This window comes from Loxodonta africana, chromosome 17 (genome assembly GCF_030014295.1).
Source record: "Loxodonta africana isolate mLoxAfr1 chromosome 17, mLoxAfr1.hap2, whole genome shotgun sequence".
NCBI classification, from domain to species: Eukaryota; Metazoa; Chordata; class Mammalia; order Proboscidea; family Elephantidae; genus Loxodonta; species Loxodonta africana.
In genome coordinates, this window is record NC_087358.1 from 60710496 (window position 1) to 60732040 (window position 21545).

Sequence of the window (21545 nt, forward strand, 5' to 3'; positions counted from 1 at the left end):
AATTGCTGCTTTTTATCCTATCCCGTCCCCACTCTCCAGCACAGGCACCTGTGTTCTCTGGAGTCCAGATTGTAGACTTTCTAAAATACCACGTGAGCTTGCCTAGCTCACCCTACCACACAATACCTCTTTTTTTTTTTTTTTCCACGTTAAAAACTTAAAATATTTACATACATTGTGTTCATCCAAAGTGTGCTTACAGGCATGTAGTAAGTGGAATGGCCATTTCACCTATAACTTTGGTTTAGTTAAAATTGCGGATCAAAGAGTTCCCAGTGTAATAGCCGTTCTCTGTAAAATGCTAGCAGATATTCTCTGAGGAAAGTGTATCATTTCTTTGTGGTGGTGGTTGCACACAGTACCTCTTGATTTATCTCTTTTGCTTTCACTGAAAATGAGAATAACATTAACTCTCTGTTCAACTACCTGGAGCCTCTGTCCCTTCTGGTTCTGCTCTTTCCAGTTTGAAGACCATTCTCCTTGAAAATGCAGAAGCCAAAAAGGTTTGAACGGACCTGCCAGTTCTCTCACCTGCAAACCTTACATAAATTTTTAGCATTTGGTGGAAATTCCCCTCCTTGCTCTTCTTTGGCCCTAGTTCTGTCTCGTATTTTGTCTTTCTAGGACTATTCTTGGAGGTTCTAGATTCCAGAGGAGTATAGCTCAACAAGTTTTGGAGCTGGATAGAAATAGATTCAAATCCTGGTTCAGTGGTTAAGCTCTTGGCTGCTAACCAAAAGGTCAGTGGTTCAAACCCACCAGAGCCTCCGAGGGTGAAAAAAAACTTGGTGATCTGCTCCTATAAAGATATACAGCCTAGGAAGCCCTCTGGGGCAATTATCTCTGTCACGTGGGGTCGCCATGAGCCAGAATTGACTCAGCGGCACACAGTGTCTTCATCTATAGGGTGGAGATAATTAAGGTTGGGAGTATTAGGTAATTTATATAAAACACTTATCATATATGTTCATTTCCTTATCTCTTGTATATGTTTCTGGCTAAAGTTTCAGTGAATAAAAGATAAGTTTCTACTCTTTAAATTTGTGACCCCTCTTGCTTTTCGATGATACTGCAAAACGAAGGACAGTGAATCCTGCGAGAGCTGGAACTCCATGGGACTGCCTTGTTTTTCCAGGTCTTGTATGTTTTCCACCTTGGACAAGGTGCAGTCTTACCACTTTGCTGTTATTCTCTATTAGTGGAAAATATTTGCGTTTTACTTCTCTGACAGGTTTCTGCCTTACATAAGTTCGAGCTTTTCCCTGTTTTGTTCTTCCAAGTAGCACTTCAGTATGTTTACCTCTGACTGTAAGCCTAACTTGTTCTGTAAAGATTTTCAATGTAATATTCTTTGTGACAGCAGGGTTGGAAATTTGTCAGTCTGCCTCATGCCATTCATAATTGAGCAATCATTTAAAAATTGTTCCTCACTGCTCTATTACTTACGTGTTTTATGCTAGCACTTGTCTACTTTAAAAAATCAACAATGCTCAAAGAAGCTTTTTGTTTATTCGTCTCATCTTTTTTTTTTCCTTTCAGGATTTGTGATGCAGCCACAATTCACTGTCTTTTGGAGCAAGAACTGGCCCACGCTGTGAATGCGTGCTCCCATGCACTGAATAAAGCCAACCCCAAGTACCCAGAGGTGAGGAGAGAATGGTCAAATCTCGTTCTACAGACTTTTTGGTGTGTTACACATATATTTTAATATTATAAAATACACCACAGCCTTTGAAAGAAAGTTATATAGTCACATAAGTCTGTGCCAGAAACTTAAGATAAAATTGTGGCCGGATTTTTCTGTATTTCCCTTTACCTGCCATCTTTCCATTCCCGCTCTTGAACCCTGACCTTTTACTTTTTTATTTAACTTTCAATCACTTGTCGCATGGCCATCTTCCTTCTGATTCTTCTTTTAACTACTACCATCCCTCCGTGCTCCTTCTCATACCTTCTCCCCCGCATCCCTGGGTAGGACAAACCTAGGTAGCAGAGTGGGCATTTTATTGGAGAGGCCAGTTCATTTTGGAAGTTATGCATGGACATCACTCTTACCTTCTTTTATACTCACTGGGAAATTGATGCTTTTATAAAATTGTAATGTAGAAATTAATAGTGGACAGAATAAAACTCTCTTGAAATATTATACATGGTACAATGCTGTTGTGCAGAGAAAACTGTGACAGAAGCATTTTACTCCTTTAATCATTCTATTGAAGTTACTTAAATTAATACACGAATAAGTGCTGGTCCCCAAGATTACAGTCTACAAAACCATCTGGTTGGAACTACCAAGGGTCAGTGGATAGAACTAATTAAAATCAGATACTGCCTCTTCTTAAGACATGATTTTCTTTGACTTAACCTCTGCACGGGAAGATATATTTGTTGGTACCAGCATACACGTATTTGTAGGTAGGAGGTGTGATCCTGAATGAATTTACTATAGTCAGTGCATACTGTTGGTCCTGTGATATAATAGTTAGAAATATCGTACTAGCAAATGTATATGAAATTTTACAAGCATACTAGAATTTTGATAGATTTTAAAAAATTATTCATGACGTGAATTTAAATTGTGAGAAGAAAATTGGAAGCGTTTACTGGTGACTGAGTCACAATTTAATACAGAACCATTTGTCTGTGATTTTCTTCTCTTCTAGAGTCTTACGAGGGACATTGCCACTGAGATAGCCATGAATGTGAAGGCACTGCATAATGAAACGGAATCTCTACTGGTCGGCAGGGTTCCTTTGGTAAGGAAAGAAAATGGCTGATAGCGTAAGAGTGATGAAATACATGTATGAGCTTTACCTCCGGTAGGGAACACGTGTTCGTCAGATTCCAGTGCAGAAGCAGCCTTCTGACCTTCATCCTGGGAGCGTCTTTATTCCTAGCTCTTGCCTTCAAGAAATCATAACCCCGGGAGTTATGTTTCAGGCCCACAGAAGTAGAGGTTTCCTCTCATATATGTTATCAGGGTTCTGTGCAAGTCTGCTCTGTTCAGTCAACTTCGAGCTTTATAAAGTGTTAGAGAAAAGTAGAGGAAATCATAAATTTTGTTCCCTGAATTAACATTTGAAATACAATTGGTATGGTCACCCAGATTTGCTTAAAAGGGTACTTCTGGATGCAGTGTCCCCAAAACTGGCCATATCCCTCCCTAGTTTAACTCAGATTGGTCATGGAAATCAACTTTAGGCTCAGTCTAAGTCTACCACAGTCCATGGACCTCAGGTGTAAGTGCTAGAAGAAACCCATAGATGTCCTGTTTGGACAGCCCGGAGTGTTTGCCTTGTTAGCTTTTCTTTATTCCCTCACCATTTTCAAATGTTCTGCACGTTGGCAGTTGATGCCACCTAGTGGTCAGTTGTGGGTTACTCACACATTCTATTGTAACATTTTGTGTCAAAAAAACCAAACCCAAATTCGTTGCCATCGAGTTGATTCCGACTCATAGCGACCCTATAGGACAGAGTAGAACTACCCCACAGGGTTTCTAAGGAGCTGCTAGTAGATTCGAACTGCCGACCTTTTTGTTAACAAACTCTTAACCACGGAGCCACCGGGGCCTCTAATACATTAGCTATTTTTTTTTTTTGTGACAATTGTGATTAATTGATAGGTGATGATCTTGAAACATTTCTCTTGATGGTAATTTTATACCTCACTTGGGCAAATAGACACCTAAATAGCAATGTTAAAAATCCTAATATCTGGCCCTGTGGGAGAATGGGAGGTATAGTAATTGGGGTTAGAATTTATGTTTGATTGGGGCCTGGAAGATTGCTGCCCGCTGAGCATCTTTCACTCTAAGAAAAGAAAAGTAAAGTTGCTCTTACCACCGCCCCCCGCCCCAGCCCCCCAGTGGAGACCAAAACACAGCTTTCCTGGGGCAAGAGGCCAACCACCTCTATAATGACTGTGAAGAAAAACTTTCAGAAAGAAAGCCTGGTTATCTCTTTTTTTTTTAATAAATTTATTTTATTTCTGCTGTTGAGAATGTACACAGCAGAACATACACTAATTCAACAATTTCTACACATACACTTCAGTGACATTGATGACATTCTTCACGTTGTGCAACCATTCTAAGCTCTTCCTCTCCCGTTAGCATAAATTCATTGACCCCTAAATTTCCTGCCTAATCTTTCAAATTGCTGTTGTCAGTTTGATCGCATATAGCTAGTTCTTAAAATAGCACAAAGTCAAGGCAGACATTCTTTACTAGTTAAACTAAAGTATTGTTTGATTTTAAGAAGACTTCAAGGAATATTTTTGGTTTGAGGTTTAAAGGTTAACTCAGGGCAGTAGTGTCAGGGCTTGTCCAGCCTCTCTGGCTCCGGAAAGTCTGGATTCCGTGATAATTTGAAATTCTGTATTGCATTTGCTCCCTTTTTATCAGGATTCTGGAACAGAATGTTTGATCAAAATGTTCGGGGTTATCTTTTTTGATAAAACCAGTGGGGACATCTTCTTGGCTATTCTTGACACCAGTGGTGTTAACCAGAATCTTCTTACCATTCTTCTAAAATAAGTCCCGTAGGAACTCCAATGAACTCTGGCCTTGGTCCCAGTTTTTGGATCAAGGGTATTTTATTTTTGATTATTGGAAATATATTTAAGATAACTTCTGCTTGACAAGAGCTAGAAGTATAACTTACTCCATATTTTTGTTCTGGACACCTACAGTATCCATTGAGTGCTATCAGGTTAATATTTATCAATTTCATTATGTTAATCTACAAGGACCCCCTCCACTCTTAATTCTTTTATGTCATTATCAAATATGCATGTTTGAAAATATGAATTTTACCAAAACCTGTGACAGTAGTGATATCACAAAGGATTGATGATGTTTCGGAGCAACTAATATTTACTGTTTATTTCTAGAATGAATAGGTAATAACCAGTTTATCAGATTTATAAGACATGCACTCTTAGACTAAAAGGAAAGTGGTATATTTTATACAACAGTGTGCAGACTCTCCATACTTTGATTAATGATGAGAAATTGTAGGTTCTTTGAATAACAGAGGGAAACAGAAAAATAATATCTATAGTACATTAACAGTACTATTCTCTCTGAACTTTCAGTTCTAAAATTCTGTGACTTCTATGGACATATTCTATAATTTTACAACAATTTATAAAAGTATTGATTAGCTGGAAGAGACCTCAGAAATAATCTGGTCACATCCTACTGTTTATAGAAGAGGTAACTAAGGCTCCTGAAATTAATTGACCTTCCCGTGTCTGTGTGGCTAATGCGGAACAGTGTCAGAGCTGGAATCCTGGCATTTCTGAGCATAGCGGTGTTTATTTGACCTTTATTCATAATAACTGCTTTTAATGGGTAAATGTGGATAACAAGTGTCAGTTAAATTCTCTTTGAAGTATCCAAATCCACTTTTCTGACTAATACGTTTGACCCATCTCCAGATTACAAGCTGTCTTAGTTATCTAATGCTGCTATAACAGAAATACCACAAGTGGAATGGCTTTAACAAAGAAAAATTTATTTGCTCACAGTCCAGTAGGTTACAAGTCCAAATTCAGGGTGTCAGCTCCACGGGAAGGCTTTCTCTCTCTGTCAGCTCTGTGGGAGGTCCTTGTCTTCAGTCTTCCCCAGGTTGAGGAGCTTCTCAGGCGCGGGAACCCTGTGTCCAAAGGATGCATTCTGCTCCTTGTGTTGGTTTCTTGGTGGCATGAGATCCCCAACTCTTTGCTTGCTTCCCTTTCCGTTTATCTCTTGAGAGATAAAAGGTGGTGCAGGCCACACCTCAGGGAAACTCCCTTTACATTGGATCATAGATCTAACCTGGGTAAGGGTGGTGTTACAATCCCACCTAATCCTTTTTACATAAAATTACAGTCACGAAATGGAGGACAACCACAGTATACTGGGAAGCATGGCCTAATCGAGTTGACACCTATTTTGGGGGGATATAATAAAGTCCATGGCATTAGACTTTTAACTTTTTGCTTTGCTACAATTTTTACAAAAGCTTTTCATCAAAAAGTTTCCTGAGTTTGATGTATTTTTTCCCTTAAACTCACACTTTTAAATCTCCAGACTTTTATGCCAAACAGTTCTTTTTATGTGTCAACTTTTTGACAAATTTAAAAAACATGATTATTTGTTCATGTAGTGACCTACAGAAATCAGAAGGCTTTTTGGCATAAGTAAGTAGAATAATGAGACTTCTCACTAGTCCAGGAAGGCAAAGCAGGTGGGTAGGTGAATGGATGGGAAGGGAAAGAGAAATGGAAGAAGGTAGAGAGAGAAAGAAGAAAGCAAAGCTTTATTTACATAGGGAAAAAACATCAAAAGAAATACTTTCTCTGTGATATTATTAAAATCACATTAGCTGATTATATCTTCTTTGGGAAGTAAAGATGAGACCAAATCTATCCAGATTTTTTTAAATGAAGCCAATATAAGAGAGGGTGTTCTTTTTTTCTATGTTTCTTTATAAAAACCGGGCCTGATAAAAGGTGAGGGTGTTCACTGTCAACATGGAACAATTTAGTCTCTTTGAAGGTGGTAACTGAGTCTTGTTTTGTTTTGCTTTTCAATCTGCTGGTAAATAGCAGTTGGAATCTCCACACGAAGAGCGAGTGTCAGATGCTTTACACTCCGTGGAGGTAGAGCTACAGAAATTAACAGAGATTCCTTGGCTTTATTACATCTTCCATCAGAACGAGGATGAGGTATGTCAAAATTCAACCTGTTTCTTATAAATGTAGACTTTATGGCAATAGAATTTGAATTCGTCTTTTGAAAAGGATATTTAGGAAAAAATAAATTTTGAAAGCTACTTGTAAATGCACTGCTCTTGAACAAGTGAGAAATGGAATTTAGGTGAGCAAAAAGGAATTGGTTTGTTTTCAGAAGTACATTAATCATGAACTTTTTCTGACAAAGTTATCACTAGCCTATAATGTTTAGTAAGAAGCCCTGGCGGCGCAATGGTTAAATGCTTGGCTGGTAAGCAAAAGGTTGGTAGTTCAAACCCACCCAGTGACCCCACAGGAGAAAGACCTGGCGATCTGCTTCCATGAAGATTACAGCCAGGCAAACCTTGTCGGGTAGTTCTCCTCTGTCACGTAGGACAGCTGTGAGTCAGAGTCAGCTTGACAGCGCCTAACAACATCATTTTAGTGTTTATAGGTTATCCCTATGTTATCTCAATTATCAGAGTGAGGTTTTTTTTTGTTGTTTTCTCTTAACATCCTCAAAAAGTTATTTTCTTACCCAATTTGAACAGGAGCCTCCTATGGACTGCACCAAAAGAAACAACAGGAGCACAGTATTCCGTATAGTGCCAAAGTTTAAAAAGGAAAAGGTTCCGAAGCAGAAGACAAGTTCACAACATGGTAGGTGGTCCACACTGGAGGCAAAGCATAACACTGTGAAAAAAGCAACTTATTAAAATCGTGTCATACCTAAAATAAGTGACAGTGTTCAATAGGAACCTATAGTTGTGAAGTACACAAGAGAATGTGGTTACTGGTTTGTTTCTATGTGGTTTGGTGGACGATGTTGTTAGGTGCTGTCAAGCCGGTTCTAACTCATAGCGACCCGATGTACAACAGAACAAAATGCTGCTCAGTCTTGCGCTATCCTCATATTCGTTATTATGCTTGAGCCCATTTTTGCAGCTACTGTGTCAATCCATCTTGTTGAGGGTCTTCTTTTTCGCCAGCCCTCTACTTTACCAGGCATGATGTCCTTTTGCAGGGACTGGTCCCTTCTGATAACATATCCAAAGTATGTGAGACGGTAGTCTCGTCATCCTTGCTTCTAAGGAGCATACAGTACAGTAGCAATACAAGGTACCAATGTGTAACTTGTTTTTGTTTCTCAAAGTTCAAAATCTAGATCACTTTGATAAGTGGAACATAGAAATTTTCATTTATTCTTTTAACTTACTAAATATATTTTTCATCTAAAGTTATGTATCCTCTTTCCCCTGCGTTAAAGACTTACTACACCATTTCAACGCTTCAGAAATGACAATCTACTGTAATACTTGCATTTCAAGCAAAGATTAAACCCTTTTTTTGCTGCTCTCTTTCTAGTTCCCTTTTCGTCTTTCCCTAGAGATTAAACGTACTGCTGGACCGCTGCTGAAGCACCTTCAAGTTCTGTGTCTATAGTGGTAGCTGCCTTTCATTATCAAATTACTTTATGTTTCTTCCAAGTTAGCTATTTTAAAAAATGATATAAAATTTTGTGACATTTATAAAGCAGCTATTTAAGGGAATTTTAAAAACTAAATACAGCAAATAAATAGGCTCTTATTGAGCTAATCAATATTACATAAAATGCGTAAGATAATGATTATACGTACTGAAAGGTAACATAAACCAACTAATCTTAGAGAGCAATGCTGACAACATTTTTAAATGACATATTCAATTGATTTAACAAAACGTTAATTGCTGTAATATCAGTAATAGGGGAATCAATAAAGGCAACACTTGAAGTTGGCAAGACCACAAGCAGAAAAGTGTGTAAAATTGAGCACCCTGTATCAGATTTTAAATTTTAATTAGCATTTATAGCTCGTGTCTGACCGTAACCAGTTTCATACGTGGTCTTAAGGAAATACAGTCAATTCTCATTATTCTCAGATTCTGTGTTTGCAAATTTGCTTACTTGCTAAAATTTATTTGTAACCCCATATTTGCAACACTTTTTTGGTCATTCACAGACACACACACACACACACACACTGAGGGTGAAAAATGAGTCACCCAACACACACATTTCCAGCTGAGGTCAAATAAGGCAGACTCTCGTACTATAAACAAGTGTCCTTTTTATGGCCTGCTTAGTGACAGACGTGCTTTTCACAATTTCTTGCTTTTTGCTGGCGATTTTGCTGTTTAAAATGGGCCCCAAGCATAGTGCTAAAGTGCTGTCTGGTGTCTCTAAGTGCAGGAAGACCGTGATGTGTCTTATGGAGAGAATACATGTGTTAGGTAAGTTGGGTTCAGACATGAGTTACAGTGCTGTTCGCTGTGAGTTTGATGTTAATAAATCAACAATGTATATTAACTAAGGTGTCTTTAAACAGAAGCATACATAAAACAAGATTATGTATTGACCAGTTGACAAAAATGTTGTGACCAGAAGCTTGCAGCAACCTAACCCAGTATCTCCCCAGGAGCAGTGGTTCGGTGTTCACTAGTTAGTGTCCGCAGTTACTTTGTAGAACATAACTACTGTGAATGATGAGAACCGACTGCAGTCAGCTTATTTAGACCTTGCGCCACTGATCCTAATGATGCAAAATGAGCTTTTTTACACATATTGTGTACCTTGGGTAGCATTAATGAGGAAGTTGGCCTAAAGCTAAAGGCATGGCAGCACAGCAGTGAATGTCTTTGTCTGGCCCTATCCATGTGTTTATCGATAGCCTATAACCTGCATGGGAAAAAGGAAACTGAAGTTTTGTTGGAACAACACCTTTGACTTTCTTTTGCTAGCACTGCTGCACAACTCAGTTTTGCGTCTTCTTTGGCCACCCTTTGCTTTGTGATGCATTGAGCATGTAGAAATTAAGGGGGTTTTGCTCTTAACTTTGGTAGTTCAGAAATGGGGCACAGAGGAAGTTGCTGCTTGGCTGGATCTGCTCCATTTGGGAGAGTACAAGGAAACCTTCATCCGCCATGACATCAGAGGGGCTGAACTTTTGCATCTGGGAAGGCGAGACCTTAAGGTATTTCTTTTGTGCGACTTTTCCGCTCTTGACATTTTTCTTGCAAAACAGAATCCTTTCTCCTGCACTGCTTCTGTTGTGTGCTTACAGCTCAGCTTGTGTTGTACAAATGTGCCTTGTCCTGTGGCCTGAGCTCCTCTTGTGCTCTCTCAGCAAGAACATCAGTAAGCTTTTCCCATCAAAAACCATTTACCGACTAATGAAGCTGAAGCTCGGCATGAACTCAGTACATTTCCATTTGTATGACTCCTCCTATGCTAATATTTTTCAGTGGGTCATGTTTCCATCACCTCATTTTACTGGGTCAGCATGGAAAGTGGGGACTGTTGATGAAGTAATGAAAAACTATACCTAATGTAAGGTTAACAACAAAAAACTAATTCAGAATACCAATTATAAAGCCATTCTAATAAATGGAACAAGATGAAAGACTTATGAAGCTAAAAAACCAAACCCAGTGCCGTTGAGTCAATTCCGACTCATAAGGACCCTTTGAGGACAAAGCATAGCTGCTCCATAGGGTTTCCAAGGTTGTAAATCCTTATGGAAGCAGATTGCCACGTCTTTCTCAGGCACTTTCACCATTGTGCCACCTGGGCTCCTGAGAGACTTAGAGCAATGGCTATGGTCCTACAATTTTGTCATGTTTCTAAATTGACCTTTTGTAGGTCACGTGAACAACTAGACCAATACGTTCAAATTTTTCTTTCCTCAAATTAGTGTTAAAATTTTATTATTCTCAAAAAGGAAATTTATTTTCTTTAGTAAATGAAGTAAAAATTATGCATAGCTTTTGTTAGAAAGCAGCTTAGAACCTGTTTGTCATTTTGGACAGAGAAGAAAAAATCCTTAATCCATGGTCTAGCAGCATTCCCTTTTATTCTCTGGGTGGAGACTCAGCAGCAGAAACAACGGAAGTCTGTGTCCAAGAGCGAGAAATAGGACCTTGTCATATTTTCTTACCACAAGCTGCCATCTTAATAAGTTTGAGTAGTAAGCAAGCAACAAAAGCCTTCAGCATTTGTTGGAGCAACACCTTTGTGATACTAAGGATTGTTAAACAAAAGCCACTTTTAGGCACGCTATTCTTCTGTAAACCAGGGTCTAAAATGCAAAGAATTATGACATGATGAATTCATGAACTGTTGTGCCTCTATCTATAAATACGTTAGCAAAGATCTTGGAACAGATTGTAGGTAACATAAAGTATAGATCTTTATTAAGCAGAGTCGTGCAGAGTTTTAGCACATGAAAAAGTGAACACCACTTATACCTAAACATTTTCAACCAAAATAATAAAATAATTTTTTAAAAACCCATTGCTGTCGAGTCAATTCCGACTCATAGCGACCCTATAGGACAGAGTAGAACTGCCCCATAGAGTTCCCAGGGAGCACCTGGTGGATTCAAACTGCCAACCTTTTGGTTAGCAGCCATAGCTCTTAACCACTACGCCACCAGGGTTTCCAATAAAATAATTAAAAAAAAAAAAAAAAAACCAAACCTAGTGCTGTTGAGTCAATTTCGACTCATAGCAACCCTATAGGATAAAGTAGAACTGCCCCATAGTTTCCAAGGAGTGCCTGGCGGATTTGAACTGCTGACCCTTTGGTTAGCAGCTGTAGCATTTAACCATTACGCCACCAGGGCTTCCAATAAAATAACAGATGAGTTAATTACCTTAGTTGAGTGTCACAAATCTGGAACATAGAATAAGTTCATACATATCTGAAGCCTTAAGTTTAGCAAAATACAGTGTTAGAGTTCGTGAAGCAAAAGACTTCAAAACTTGAAATGAGTTAACAAAATAAATATAAGGGATCATTATATTCAACATACTTGTGTAGCTTCTGATATCTATCCTTGGCAGGCAGCGATATTTACTGAGTAGCTACTGCTTCGTACATTATGCCAGCTTCTCTAGGTGATATCTGCCCTCTAGAAGCTTGCATTTCGTTTGCCATGCATAAGCGTACATTCATGGGAAAACAATGTGTATGTGTGTGTAGATAAACACAGACACAATGATTGAAGCACATATTTACATAATTATAAGTACTGAGTCAAAGATAGAGTGACGGGGCCTGGCTATTAAAAAGGTAGAATAAGAGTAACAAGGAGACAGTTAAGAATTATTTTAGTAAACTTTTTTCTTTAGCTTTTCATGAGCTTTTTGGTTCTGTTTTTATTTTTAATGCAAGTTACATTTTCTCCCTTAAAAGTTTTTTCTTAGTAATCTGTATAGGCTTTGTCCTCTTTTAGCTGTTTTGGTTCTAAATCCGGGTGTGAAGAAATGGAAAAAAGAAAATAACCTTACAGAAAGAGCTTTCTGTAGCACAAAACCATGAAGCTAGAGGGTGATCTTCCTTGTTCTCTGTGGTTGTAGCTGTCAGAAAGGGCAGAACCTTCCGAATAAAATCTGTAAATGTTTGGTGAAGGATTACTACTCCCTAGGTAATCTCGCCCATTCCCATGACTTCAAATACTGTCTATAATACATATTTCCAGCCCTGACCTCATTTGTCAACTTTAGGATTATGTCTGTTGACTGACTGCTCGGTACTTGGATATCACATAGGGATATCAGTCTTCACATGTCCATCAAAACCCTTGACTTCCTGTCCCACTTTCATTCTTCCCCTTTCCCTGTGTTCTGCATATTAGGAAATCACTCCTCTGTCCCAGAGGCTTAGCCAGAGAAGCCCAGGTTCATACCTCGCACCTTCCTCTTTCCTTACCCATCTCCCCTAGTCCATCAAGTTCGTCACCAAATCATGTCGATTCTAATCTCCATTCACTTCCCTTCCTCTCCTTCCCACAATTCTAGTCCGAGCTACCATTACGTCTTGTCTGTATCATATCAATAGTGTCCTAGTTGGCCCTCCGCTGCTAATCTTGCCTTCTCTAGTACATGACGCACATTGCAACCAGAATGATATTTTAAAACTATAAATCAGGTATATCACTTTTCTGCATAAAATTCTTTAGTGGCTTCTTTATTCTTTTAGAATAAAGACCCACATCTTTATCATGACCTACAAGGTTCTGGCTATTTATTCAACCTCCTTTGGAGTCACTGGCTCCTTGCTGGGCTGTGCCTCATTTACCCCCTGGCCTTATTTCATTGATTTAAAAACACTAAACTCTTTCACACCATGAAAGCAAACCCTCTTTTGATATGTTTCCCCCCCTACCTTTCACCTGCCTAACTCCTGCTCAGATTTTTGGCTTAAGTGGTTAATTCCTGTCACTGACACACCTTAGAGACAGCGAAAAGGAGCCCTGGTGGCACAGCGGTTAAGCAAAGTGGCCAGCTAAAGATGGGAAAGAGGAAACATTTATAATGTGCTTTAGCAGACAAGAAGCAAACTGACTGCATTCTTCCTGCCGCAGTACAGAAGGAGAGAATGGGAGATGCCTAAGGAGGTGAAGGCACGGTGCTTTTGTCTGGCTATTTTTCAGAAGGATTCAGAATCGTCAATAGCATTGCTGCTTTAGGATCAGCACAGCTCCCAAAGTATATGGCAGAGAGAAAGCACACACCTTAAAGCAATTTGATCTATCTCATTTAAAAGTTTAAAAGTAAATAATGCTCTTAATTTACCAAACAGCATGGATTATTGGAATCGTTATCTTCTTGGACAAATAAGCCTATGGTACTTTAAAATCGTGTTTTCTAGGCTGCATTGGAAGTCCTCTTTGTACAGATTTTTAAATATTTCAAACTCTCTGTATTGCGAAGAGGCTTTTTGACTTCAGACATTGACACACTAGTTATACTCCTCACATTTAGAGAAGCTGTAGGGTTTGGAGGCCTTAACCCTTTCTTTTAGTTTTTCAGATACTGCATATTATGGCTCCCTTGAATGGGCTTCATTCATTTCTTCAACAGATATGTGATGAGTGCCTGCTGTGTGCTGCACACTGCAATCATCCATTTTTGAAGGTTAAATATTGAATTCTTGGTATTTTATCAGAAGATGGGTCTTTAAGAAACGAGAAGAATTCTGAAGGGCAGGCAGGAGCCAGAAATGGTTTAAGGGAAAGCATCAACCGACAGACACCTATGTTTAAGTAATTTTTTTTCACATATACATTATAAAGTATAAAGAGTATTTAAAGACCCCCCTCAATTCAAAGAATCTAAGTACAACTAACTTTAAATGCATTTATTTTCTAATTTTTGTGGTAGACGCTGGTATCTTCCTCAAGGATTTGGCCTCACTGTTAAATGTTTCAGCGCAGAAAACGTGTAGTTGCCTGACAACTGATTATGGTTCCCCTGGTGACGTATGTCGCTTTTCTCAAGGACCCAGAAAGGACCATGTTTTAAAAAGAGAAAAAAAGTGTGAACATAAACTAGCTTTGACTCTGGAAGTACTACCGCCGCATAACATTTATGAGGACATTACAGTTAAGGGTTCGCGTAGGGTGTGATTTTTACAAATTGGTGATTTTTCAGTGTGTCAGATCATTTTTGTTTTATAGATGTATTTTCCTAGCCTTAACTTTCTGAAACATTGAATATAAACTAAAATGGACGAACGAAAGGCTAATTGTATTTAATCTCCATTTCTGTTATCAGTAAACCTCTTTCTTTCTCTCCCCCCTCCCCTTCTTTTTCTTTCTTTTTTAGGACCTAGGGATACCGAAAGTGGGTCATGTGAGACGAATTCTCCAGGGAATTAAAGAGCTTGGAAGGAGCGCTTCCCAGTCTGAGGGGTGATCATATCGGTGCTATTCCTTGGAAGAAAAGTAATTGCGACGTAATACAAAGCACTTGGAAGTAATCTGCTATTCTTGTACTTTTCTGCATAGATAAGGGAGTACCACTGAAGCACCTCTATGGCTTGATATTTTGATTTGAAGTATTAGAAAATATTTTTGTGCAAAAAAAAAAAAAAAAAACCACATTCCATGAAGCCATTTTCTTATTATGCAAACCTGACTTGTTCCAGTGTGCTCGTGTTAGTAAAAAGGTTAGAGGGGATCAGAGACAATTGCATTGTCTGAAAGGATAAATGAGAATTATCAAAGTGTCTACTTTCCTTACACTTGGTCTGAGGGAATGTTTTTATGGTACAGCCACAGCAGTATGTGGCTTGAACTTCTTCGATGTCGTTATAGAAAGCACTGGCTTCTTCCTTAAAATCGATGGTTAGGAGACTAAGATACATCCAGTTGTTTGGAAGGTTGGATAGGTATCATCTCGGGTACCGGGCACTCAGTGGTCAAAGAATATGCTAAAAACCCCTTAAATGCTCTGAATGGATGCAAATCTTAATGCACAGTGTTCCTACCTGAATTGTCTTTCTTTTTCTTGCATGTCACATCTAATATTTTCAGACTTTAGCAGTTTTAATAGAATTTAATTTATTACTACCCAAGTACCATTTTGTTAGCTCTGGGTAGTTTTCTGTTGTTTAGTGTGGAATTTTGCATAAGTATTCTATATCAAAGAATTTGCAAACGTGTGTGTCTGTACCATAATCAACAAATGATACGCATCCTGTGTAAGCCAGTTTTGTTTCAACAGATCATAAACACTAGGTGTGCCGATTTAGAAAATTCTCTGGGTATTTTCATGAAATTCCATGCCCCATTGCCTAACAAAACTTCTTACACCTTTCCAAACCCAAACTCCCACCTTTTGTTCTTATGCTTACTAGTGATTATTTCATATTCTGTGTGGGTTTATGTAGTAGCCTGTTGATATCCGGGAATTCCCGAAGGTCTGAGATTGGGCGTATTGAGTGGTCACCCAAGGCTAAAGTGACTCCTGGCACGAACTTCCCAACAAAAGAGATTTAAATTCTTGCTTAAGGGCTTTACATTATTACTGTTACCATCGTCTCACTTAATTCTTATACCTTATGAGGTAGATACTATTTTCCTTTTTATAAACCACTGTTCTATGGGCACTTTCTGTTTTTTAATGTAGAATCTTGCATAAATATTCTCTATTGAAGAATTCACGCACATGCATCTGTGCCATGATTTTGTTCCTTAGGAGTCAAGTGCAATGATTAAATCGTTGAAAGCCAAGGGTGTACATATCAAAACAGTCACAAAAAAATCCTTAAATAGGCTTTGTCTAGACATTACATATCAAGAATTAATTACAATATTTTAAATTATCCTGCAGAAGAAAAATAAATAGGGTACCGACCCAGTGGTGACAGGTTTCATAAAGTAGCCTCTTAGGTGCTTAATAGATAGGTGTACATACATGTATACATATACATACACACATACATACGTATATTTATGTGCATATATACTCTTACATACATACTATGTTGAGATATCCCATCATTCATGTTTTCTAAACAATTGTTTGCCAAGTATTTAAAGAGATATTGATAGAAGGACATTTAAAATGGCATGTAATTTAATTATATAAAAGGAGTTTATTTGACACTTTATTCTTATTCATGACTTGGGCATTTGACTAACCAATAGAAAATTACAAAATTTGGATCTCTCTGAACAAAAAAAAGAACCTGGTAGGTCCCTGACCAAACGTGTCTGACTATGTATCTCACTTGTCCAAGTCGTGAATAAATGAGAATGTTCTATGGGGAATTATATCAAGTAGTTTAACACAGGAATAAGCTACTCACTAATATTACTTTTATCCACATCTATGAAATCAAGTCTCTTTTTCTAGCCGCTTTTATGTAGTTCCCACCCTCTATGATGACCTGCTTTTCTAAGCATTTTTCTCTTAAAGTGGGAGATGCCAGATTCTCAGAAGGGAAGGGAAAGGAAGGGACTGAACTATTCTGATGTCACCAATCCCTGTCCAGCTCGACCCAAAATGGAAAGGTGGGTGGGGCAAAGAGAGGAGGAATGCTAGAAAAAAAATTAATATAAAAGTATTATTGATTTCCACTATTCAAAAATACTCATTTGCCATAGAAAAGATTCTCCAGCTACTGTATGTTCAAGATTTAAGCGTAAAATGTGAATGACTGAAATTTTTTATTTGCTGTTGATGTTTGCACTTTTAAATAACATCTTTTATATATTCTGTAAAACCACCATTAACCAAAGCCTAGTGACTTGAATCCTTAATTAATCATACCTGGATGATGGGGGAGGGGGTAAGTGCAGTCACAGCCAGTGCCCACTGCCTTTCCTGGTCTCATTTTCCAAAGCAATTTCCTGCAAGTAGCGTTTGGATGAGGAATATCTGTTACAATGAAAATTTTGACGTATCTTTTGTTAAGTGAGAGCAGTTTGTCCTGTAAGCACTGTCCAGGTATGGCTGCATCAGAGCCAGACCACTTCACTCACACCTGAGAGCCAGAATTGTGCCCTCAGAGTCCCCTGAGTCCCCTGGCAGCATCACTGAGGAACCAACTTCTTATACTAGATAAAAAACCAAAAAAAAAAAAACCCAGTTGCCGTTGAGTTGATTCTGACTCATGATAACCCCACGTGTGTCAGAGTAGAACTGTACTCCATAGGATTTTCAATAGCTGTTTTTTTTTTTTTTAAGTAAATTAGCGGGCCTTTCTTCCAAGGTGCCTCTGGGTGGACTCAAATTATCAGCCTTTCAGTCAGTAGCTGAGCCTGTTAACTGTACCACCCAGGCACCCTGTCTTACAGTAGACGGGGATTACAAAAATGTGGGGTAGGGGAGGAAGAGCTGCTCCGAGGCATCTAATCACAATTCTGGGGCATGCAATGGAGGCCTGTCTTTTCTGATCTTCGTACCTGATTGCCAGCTAACCCACCCCCTCTCCTCCCCGCTGGGGCCTCCCATACCTGGATGATTGGGGAGGGAGGGAGCGCAGTCACAGCCAATGCCCACTGCCTTCCCTGGTCTCATTTTCCAAAGTACTTTTAAAGAAGAAGAGGGGCAGGGTCGGCCCTAAGTAAAGCCTGGAAGTACACAATGTTTCTCTTCGGTGTCCTTCGACCTCCCTTACTGAGTTTCTTCCTACTTCCTGGCTTTCTATTTCCTCACATGCCCGGTACGGCAATGGCTGCTCAAATTTTCACTGCTGTCAGCTGCCCCACTGCAAAATGACCCTTGCTTCTCTCCCACTGCAGATACACATTGTGGGTCAGTTAGCTAAGGGTTGGGAAGAAAACACTTTAAAGAATCTAATTTTGCAGTTTGTATTTTATAAAACAGTACTTGCAAATCTAAATGAATTGGGGGATTAGATCATTTGGGGACTGGAGCATGTACTGCTCTGACTGAGAAGAGGTGACCTGTGAATGTCTGGATCTATGCTGTTTGATGGTAGCCACTAGGCACATGTGGCTATTAAGATTTAACTAGAAATTCATTCTCTTCATTGCGGTAGCCACACTTCAAGTGCTCAGTAACCATGGTGGACAGCACAGATCTTGAACATTTCCATCATTTAAAAATGCTACTGCACTCTTAGACCCATGCTACTCAAAATGTGGCCCATGGACCCGCAGCAGTCAGCCTCACCGGGGAGCTTATAGAAATGCAGAAGCTCAGGTCCACTCTGGACCAACCAAAGCAGAATCTTACTTTCGGCAAGACTCCTCAGGTGATCAGTACTGACCTGGATCCATTTTATCTCGCCTGGAACCCGAGGTCTTCAGAAGGTCCTCAGGACAGCTTGCTGCCCATCCCACTCTTTCCTACCCATTTCCCAACTAATCCTGGAAATGAGCTGACACTCGTTCATCACTAGCTGAGTTGTCTTCTCAATCCTTATTCCTAATTCTGTTCTAGATGCATCCTGCCTACTCAGTGGTTATGTTTTTGTAGTTGAGATGGAACACAGGGGACGGGCCGACCAGGTGAGCTGGCCTCTCCACCCCTCAATCTCACCTCTAAGCCACTTAGCCCACATGTACTCACTTTGTGGCCCAGGTGATGTGTTCATTTGTTCTCAAGTGTTCTCACAGGGAACATTTCAGAAGAATACGTACTGAGATAAGTTAAGACCAGGTCAGTCTCCTACAACCTGTACAATTTCATTTTCTCTTATCAGTAGATTATCCTGTTGATCTGGCTCAGGCTTGAGAACACACAGCAGCACATACAGATTAAATGAATCGTTAGGAATGCAAAAAAAAGAACCAAAACCATCACAAGTAAAGTGAATGTTCATTACAGCCCTCAAAGAAGACGTGTTTTGCTAGATTAAGATCTGTTTTCGTGTTACGCTAACTTGTCTTAAGTTTTACATGGTTAATAATTCCTTAAAATAGTGCCTGAGACATAAAATATTGTACCCTCAAAATATGAATCATTTAATTCTGTAATAAAATCTTTCCCAATGGTTTATTGGCAGGAATCCCTCACTTCAGAATTTTACATATTGATGTAATTTACCCAAACACTATTGCCCGGGATTTTTTAGCTAATTATAATGTACTACTTCAGTCTTTGTGCAAGTTATTTTTAACAGGAATTCAAGAAGGAAATACTCATGCAAAAGCTATGACTTAGGAAATTTTCGGGCCCACTTTAGTGGATACGTGTATACATTATTTCTGAAACAAACTGTTACCTCCTACTGGTATGTTATATGGATGCAAAGTCATTAAAGGGTACAGCTTTTAATTAAGCTGTAAAAGCATTAAGTCTCTCAGCCTGGATATCTAGGGTCTCCCCCGTCCCTCCCACATGAGCTTATCCTACATATTTCAGATCATGTTGGCTAAGACGTTGGTTTAGAGTTTGATAAGAAGCAGTTTCAAAACACCAAGTTCTTTATTCTCAGGAATAGCCGCCCAAGCAGCTCCACAGTGCTTGGCGCTTCATTCCCACCTCTCACCAACACCCCCTACCCTCCACACATACACAGGATGGGGGCCCAGAACTGTTTGTGTTCCAGCATCTCCTTGTTGGCTTTTTTAATAACAGTCTCTGTGTCAGATGATCAATACGATGCCTTTGCAATAGGGCACCTTCCTAAAGAAGCCAAAACTTTATAAATGTGATGGTTACTGGTTTTTATACTACACAAAGCATTAATTTTTCCTTATCTTTATTGTTTTCTCATCATTATTTTTTCCAAGTTTTGTTTAGGGGCATTTCTATGGAAGCAGTAGCTATAAAGGTTTATCATTGCAGAGAACAGAGAGAGAAAAGACAGCTGGACTGTACCTGTCTGTAGAATTCTTTCTGTTGTTTTTGGGAAAGGAGGTTTAACAGAGTAACTGGGACTGAATTAAACTCAGTAACAGATTTTAATATAAATACTGTATTACATAAGATAGGTAAAGAGATTAATTCCTTTGCTGTAACTAAGATATTCAATTTACAGATATTTATATATTCTTTCCTGATTTCTTATGCACTTCCAAGTTTTAGTGGGAAAAACACAAACCAAGCCACTACTCAAAAGTTATTTAAAAACTCCACATAAGTATTTCATTTTAGTACAAGTTCTTCGTTGTATAGGAATATAAATAGTCTGGATATTTTATAAGAACTGAATTTCAAGAGTAAATTCACAAAGCATAAGGAAACACAGGGTTCCTTTTAAAATAAAGGAGTTTCATACTCAGTTGATAATCCCATTGAAGTAGGATAATGCGGTTAGATAAAAAAAAAAAATTATACACAAGCTAAAAAGGAAAAAGGATACATTTTATGGTCCTCAGTGTTTGCACTATTGTTTACCACAGCTTAGCCATATCTATTTCTGTATTCTAAGTATTAAGCTAATATGTAGCTAAAGATTTCTTACAGTTCTGATAACTGGTAATTAGTGCTGTGAAAGATTTTGACATTGTAACATTCCCAGTTTTGTGAGTTATATATTGTATATTGAAGGTGATTAATAAATTGGAGTAATATATTTATCTAGAGCTGGGAAAATATAATTATTTTCAAATCTTCAAATCTTCTTCCTCATAAGTGAGATAATGGTCTTACTTGTATATTAAAAATGTCTATTTATACAACAGGTTTCTCCTTTTACTGGCTTTATTAATTTTCATATTAAAATTTTTCTTATCTTTTTATATCAAAATAATTATGCTGGTTATTCAGACTGCTAAGTTGTATTTCAGTTTGCAATACTTTTAGCAGACTACAACAATATTTAATAACTAACCAGCTTTGTATATTTTGTGGCTTTGGGAATTAGGATTTTACCTTTGAGATTTTCTCTATGTGGGGCAGTGCTGGTATCAGCAGAATCAATAATGGACAGTATTATTTGTAACCGTCAGTAGAAGGTTTCCACAGGTTGTATAAATCAGTGCAATTATTTATTACATTGTAGAAATTAATCTTTATACAAGATGCATATTCTAGCTTTTTTCTTTACTGCTGTTGCTTAGAGTCTAATAGCTCTGTTAATGATTTACTTATGTACTTGAAATACTCATTTCTGTCAAACAGATGCCCGATTTTTTCCTTGTAAAAAAAAAAATGGTGTTCTTTACCATCAGAGATAACTCAATAGTAATAGACTTTACTAAAAAGTAATTTTCATGTTTAAAGTAAGTACAGAAAAAGGTATAAAGTCAAAATGAAGTCACTAATATTAAGAATTTTCTGTAGTCAAGGAACTCATTGCACTATATTTGCTACCCATTCTTTTCTCTTCAAATCAGAACTTCTTTTCTGTAGTAAATTTTCAATTTTTGTTCTAAGAGAGATCCCTGTCATTGTCCTACCGATATGACATTCAAATGAACGTGAAGAATCTTAAACTCAAAAAGTATCACATACCTCTGACAGCTAGCTGTTGGTCACAGGGTGTATATTTTTAATATAGTTTGCATATGATTCTGGATGACTTTAGAAATAGGGATGGGTAAGTGACTTGTTTGCTTCTGTCAATTAAGTCAATGGGATTT

At 38.3% G+C, this 21545-nt stretch overlaps 1 protein-coding gene across 5 annotated transcripts in view; it reads left to right on the forward strand.

Annotated features, from left to right (window-relative positions):
- DGKH (diacylglycerol kinase eta) overlaps positions 1-20644 on the forward strand; it is a 228295-nt gene extending 207651 nt beyond the window's left edge. For 3 of the 5 annotated variants that reach the window (XM_064270075.1, XM_064270074.1, XM_064270077.1), the window contains 6 exons: positions 1540-1645; positions 2664-2756; positions 6595-6714; positions 7272-7380; positions 9601-9731; positions 14368-20644. In XM_064270075.1, coding sequence (XP_064126145.1) covers positions 1540-1645; positions 2664-2756; positions 6595-6714; positions 7272-7380; positions 9601-9731; positions 14368-14457 — 649 coding nt within the window. In that variant the 3' untranslated portion in view covers positions 14458-20644. The remainder of the gene's footprint in view (positions 1-1539; positions 1646-2663; positions 2757-6594; positions 6715-7271; positions 7381-9600; positions 9732-14367) is intronic. The other 2 variants (XM_064270076.1, XM_064270078.1) reach the window with 1 other exon arrangement.
- The last annotated feature ends 901 nt before the right edge of the window (positions 20645-21545 follow it).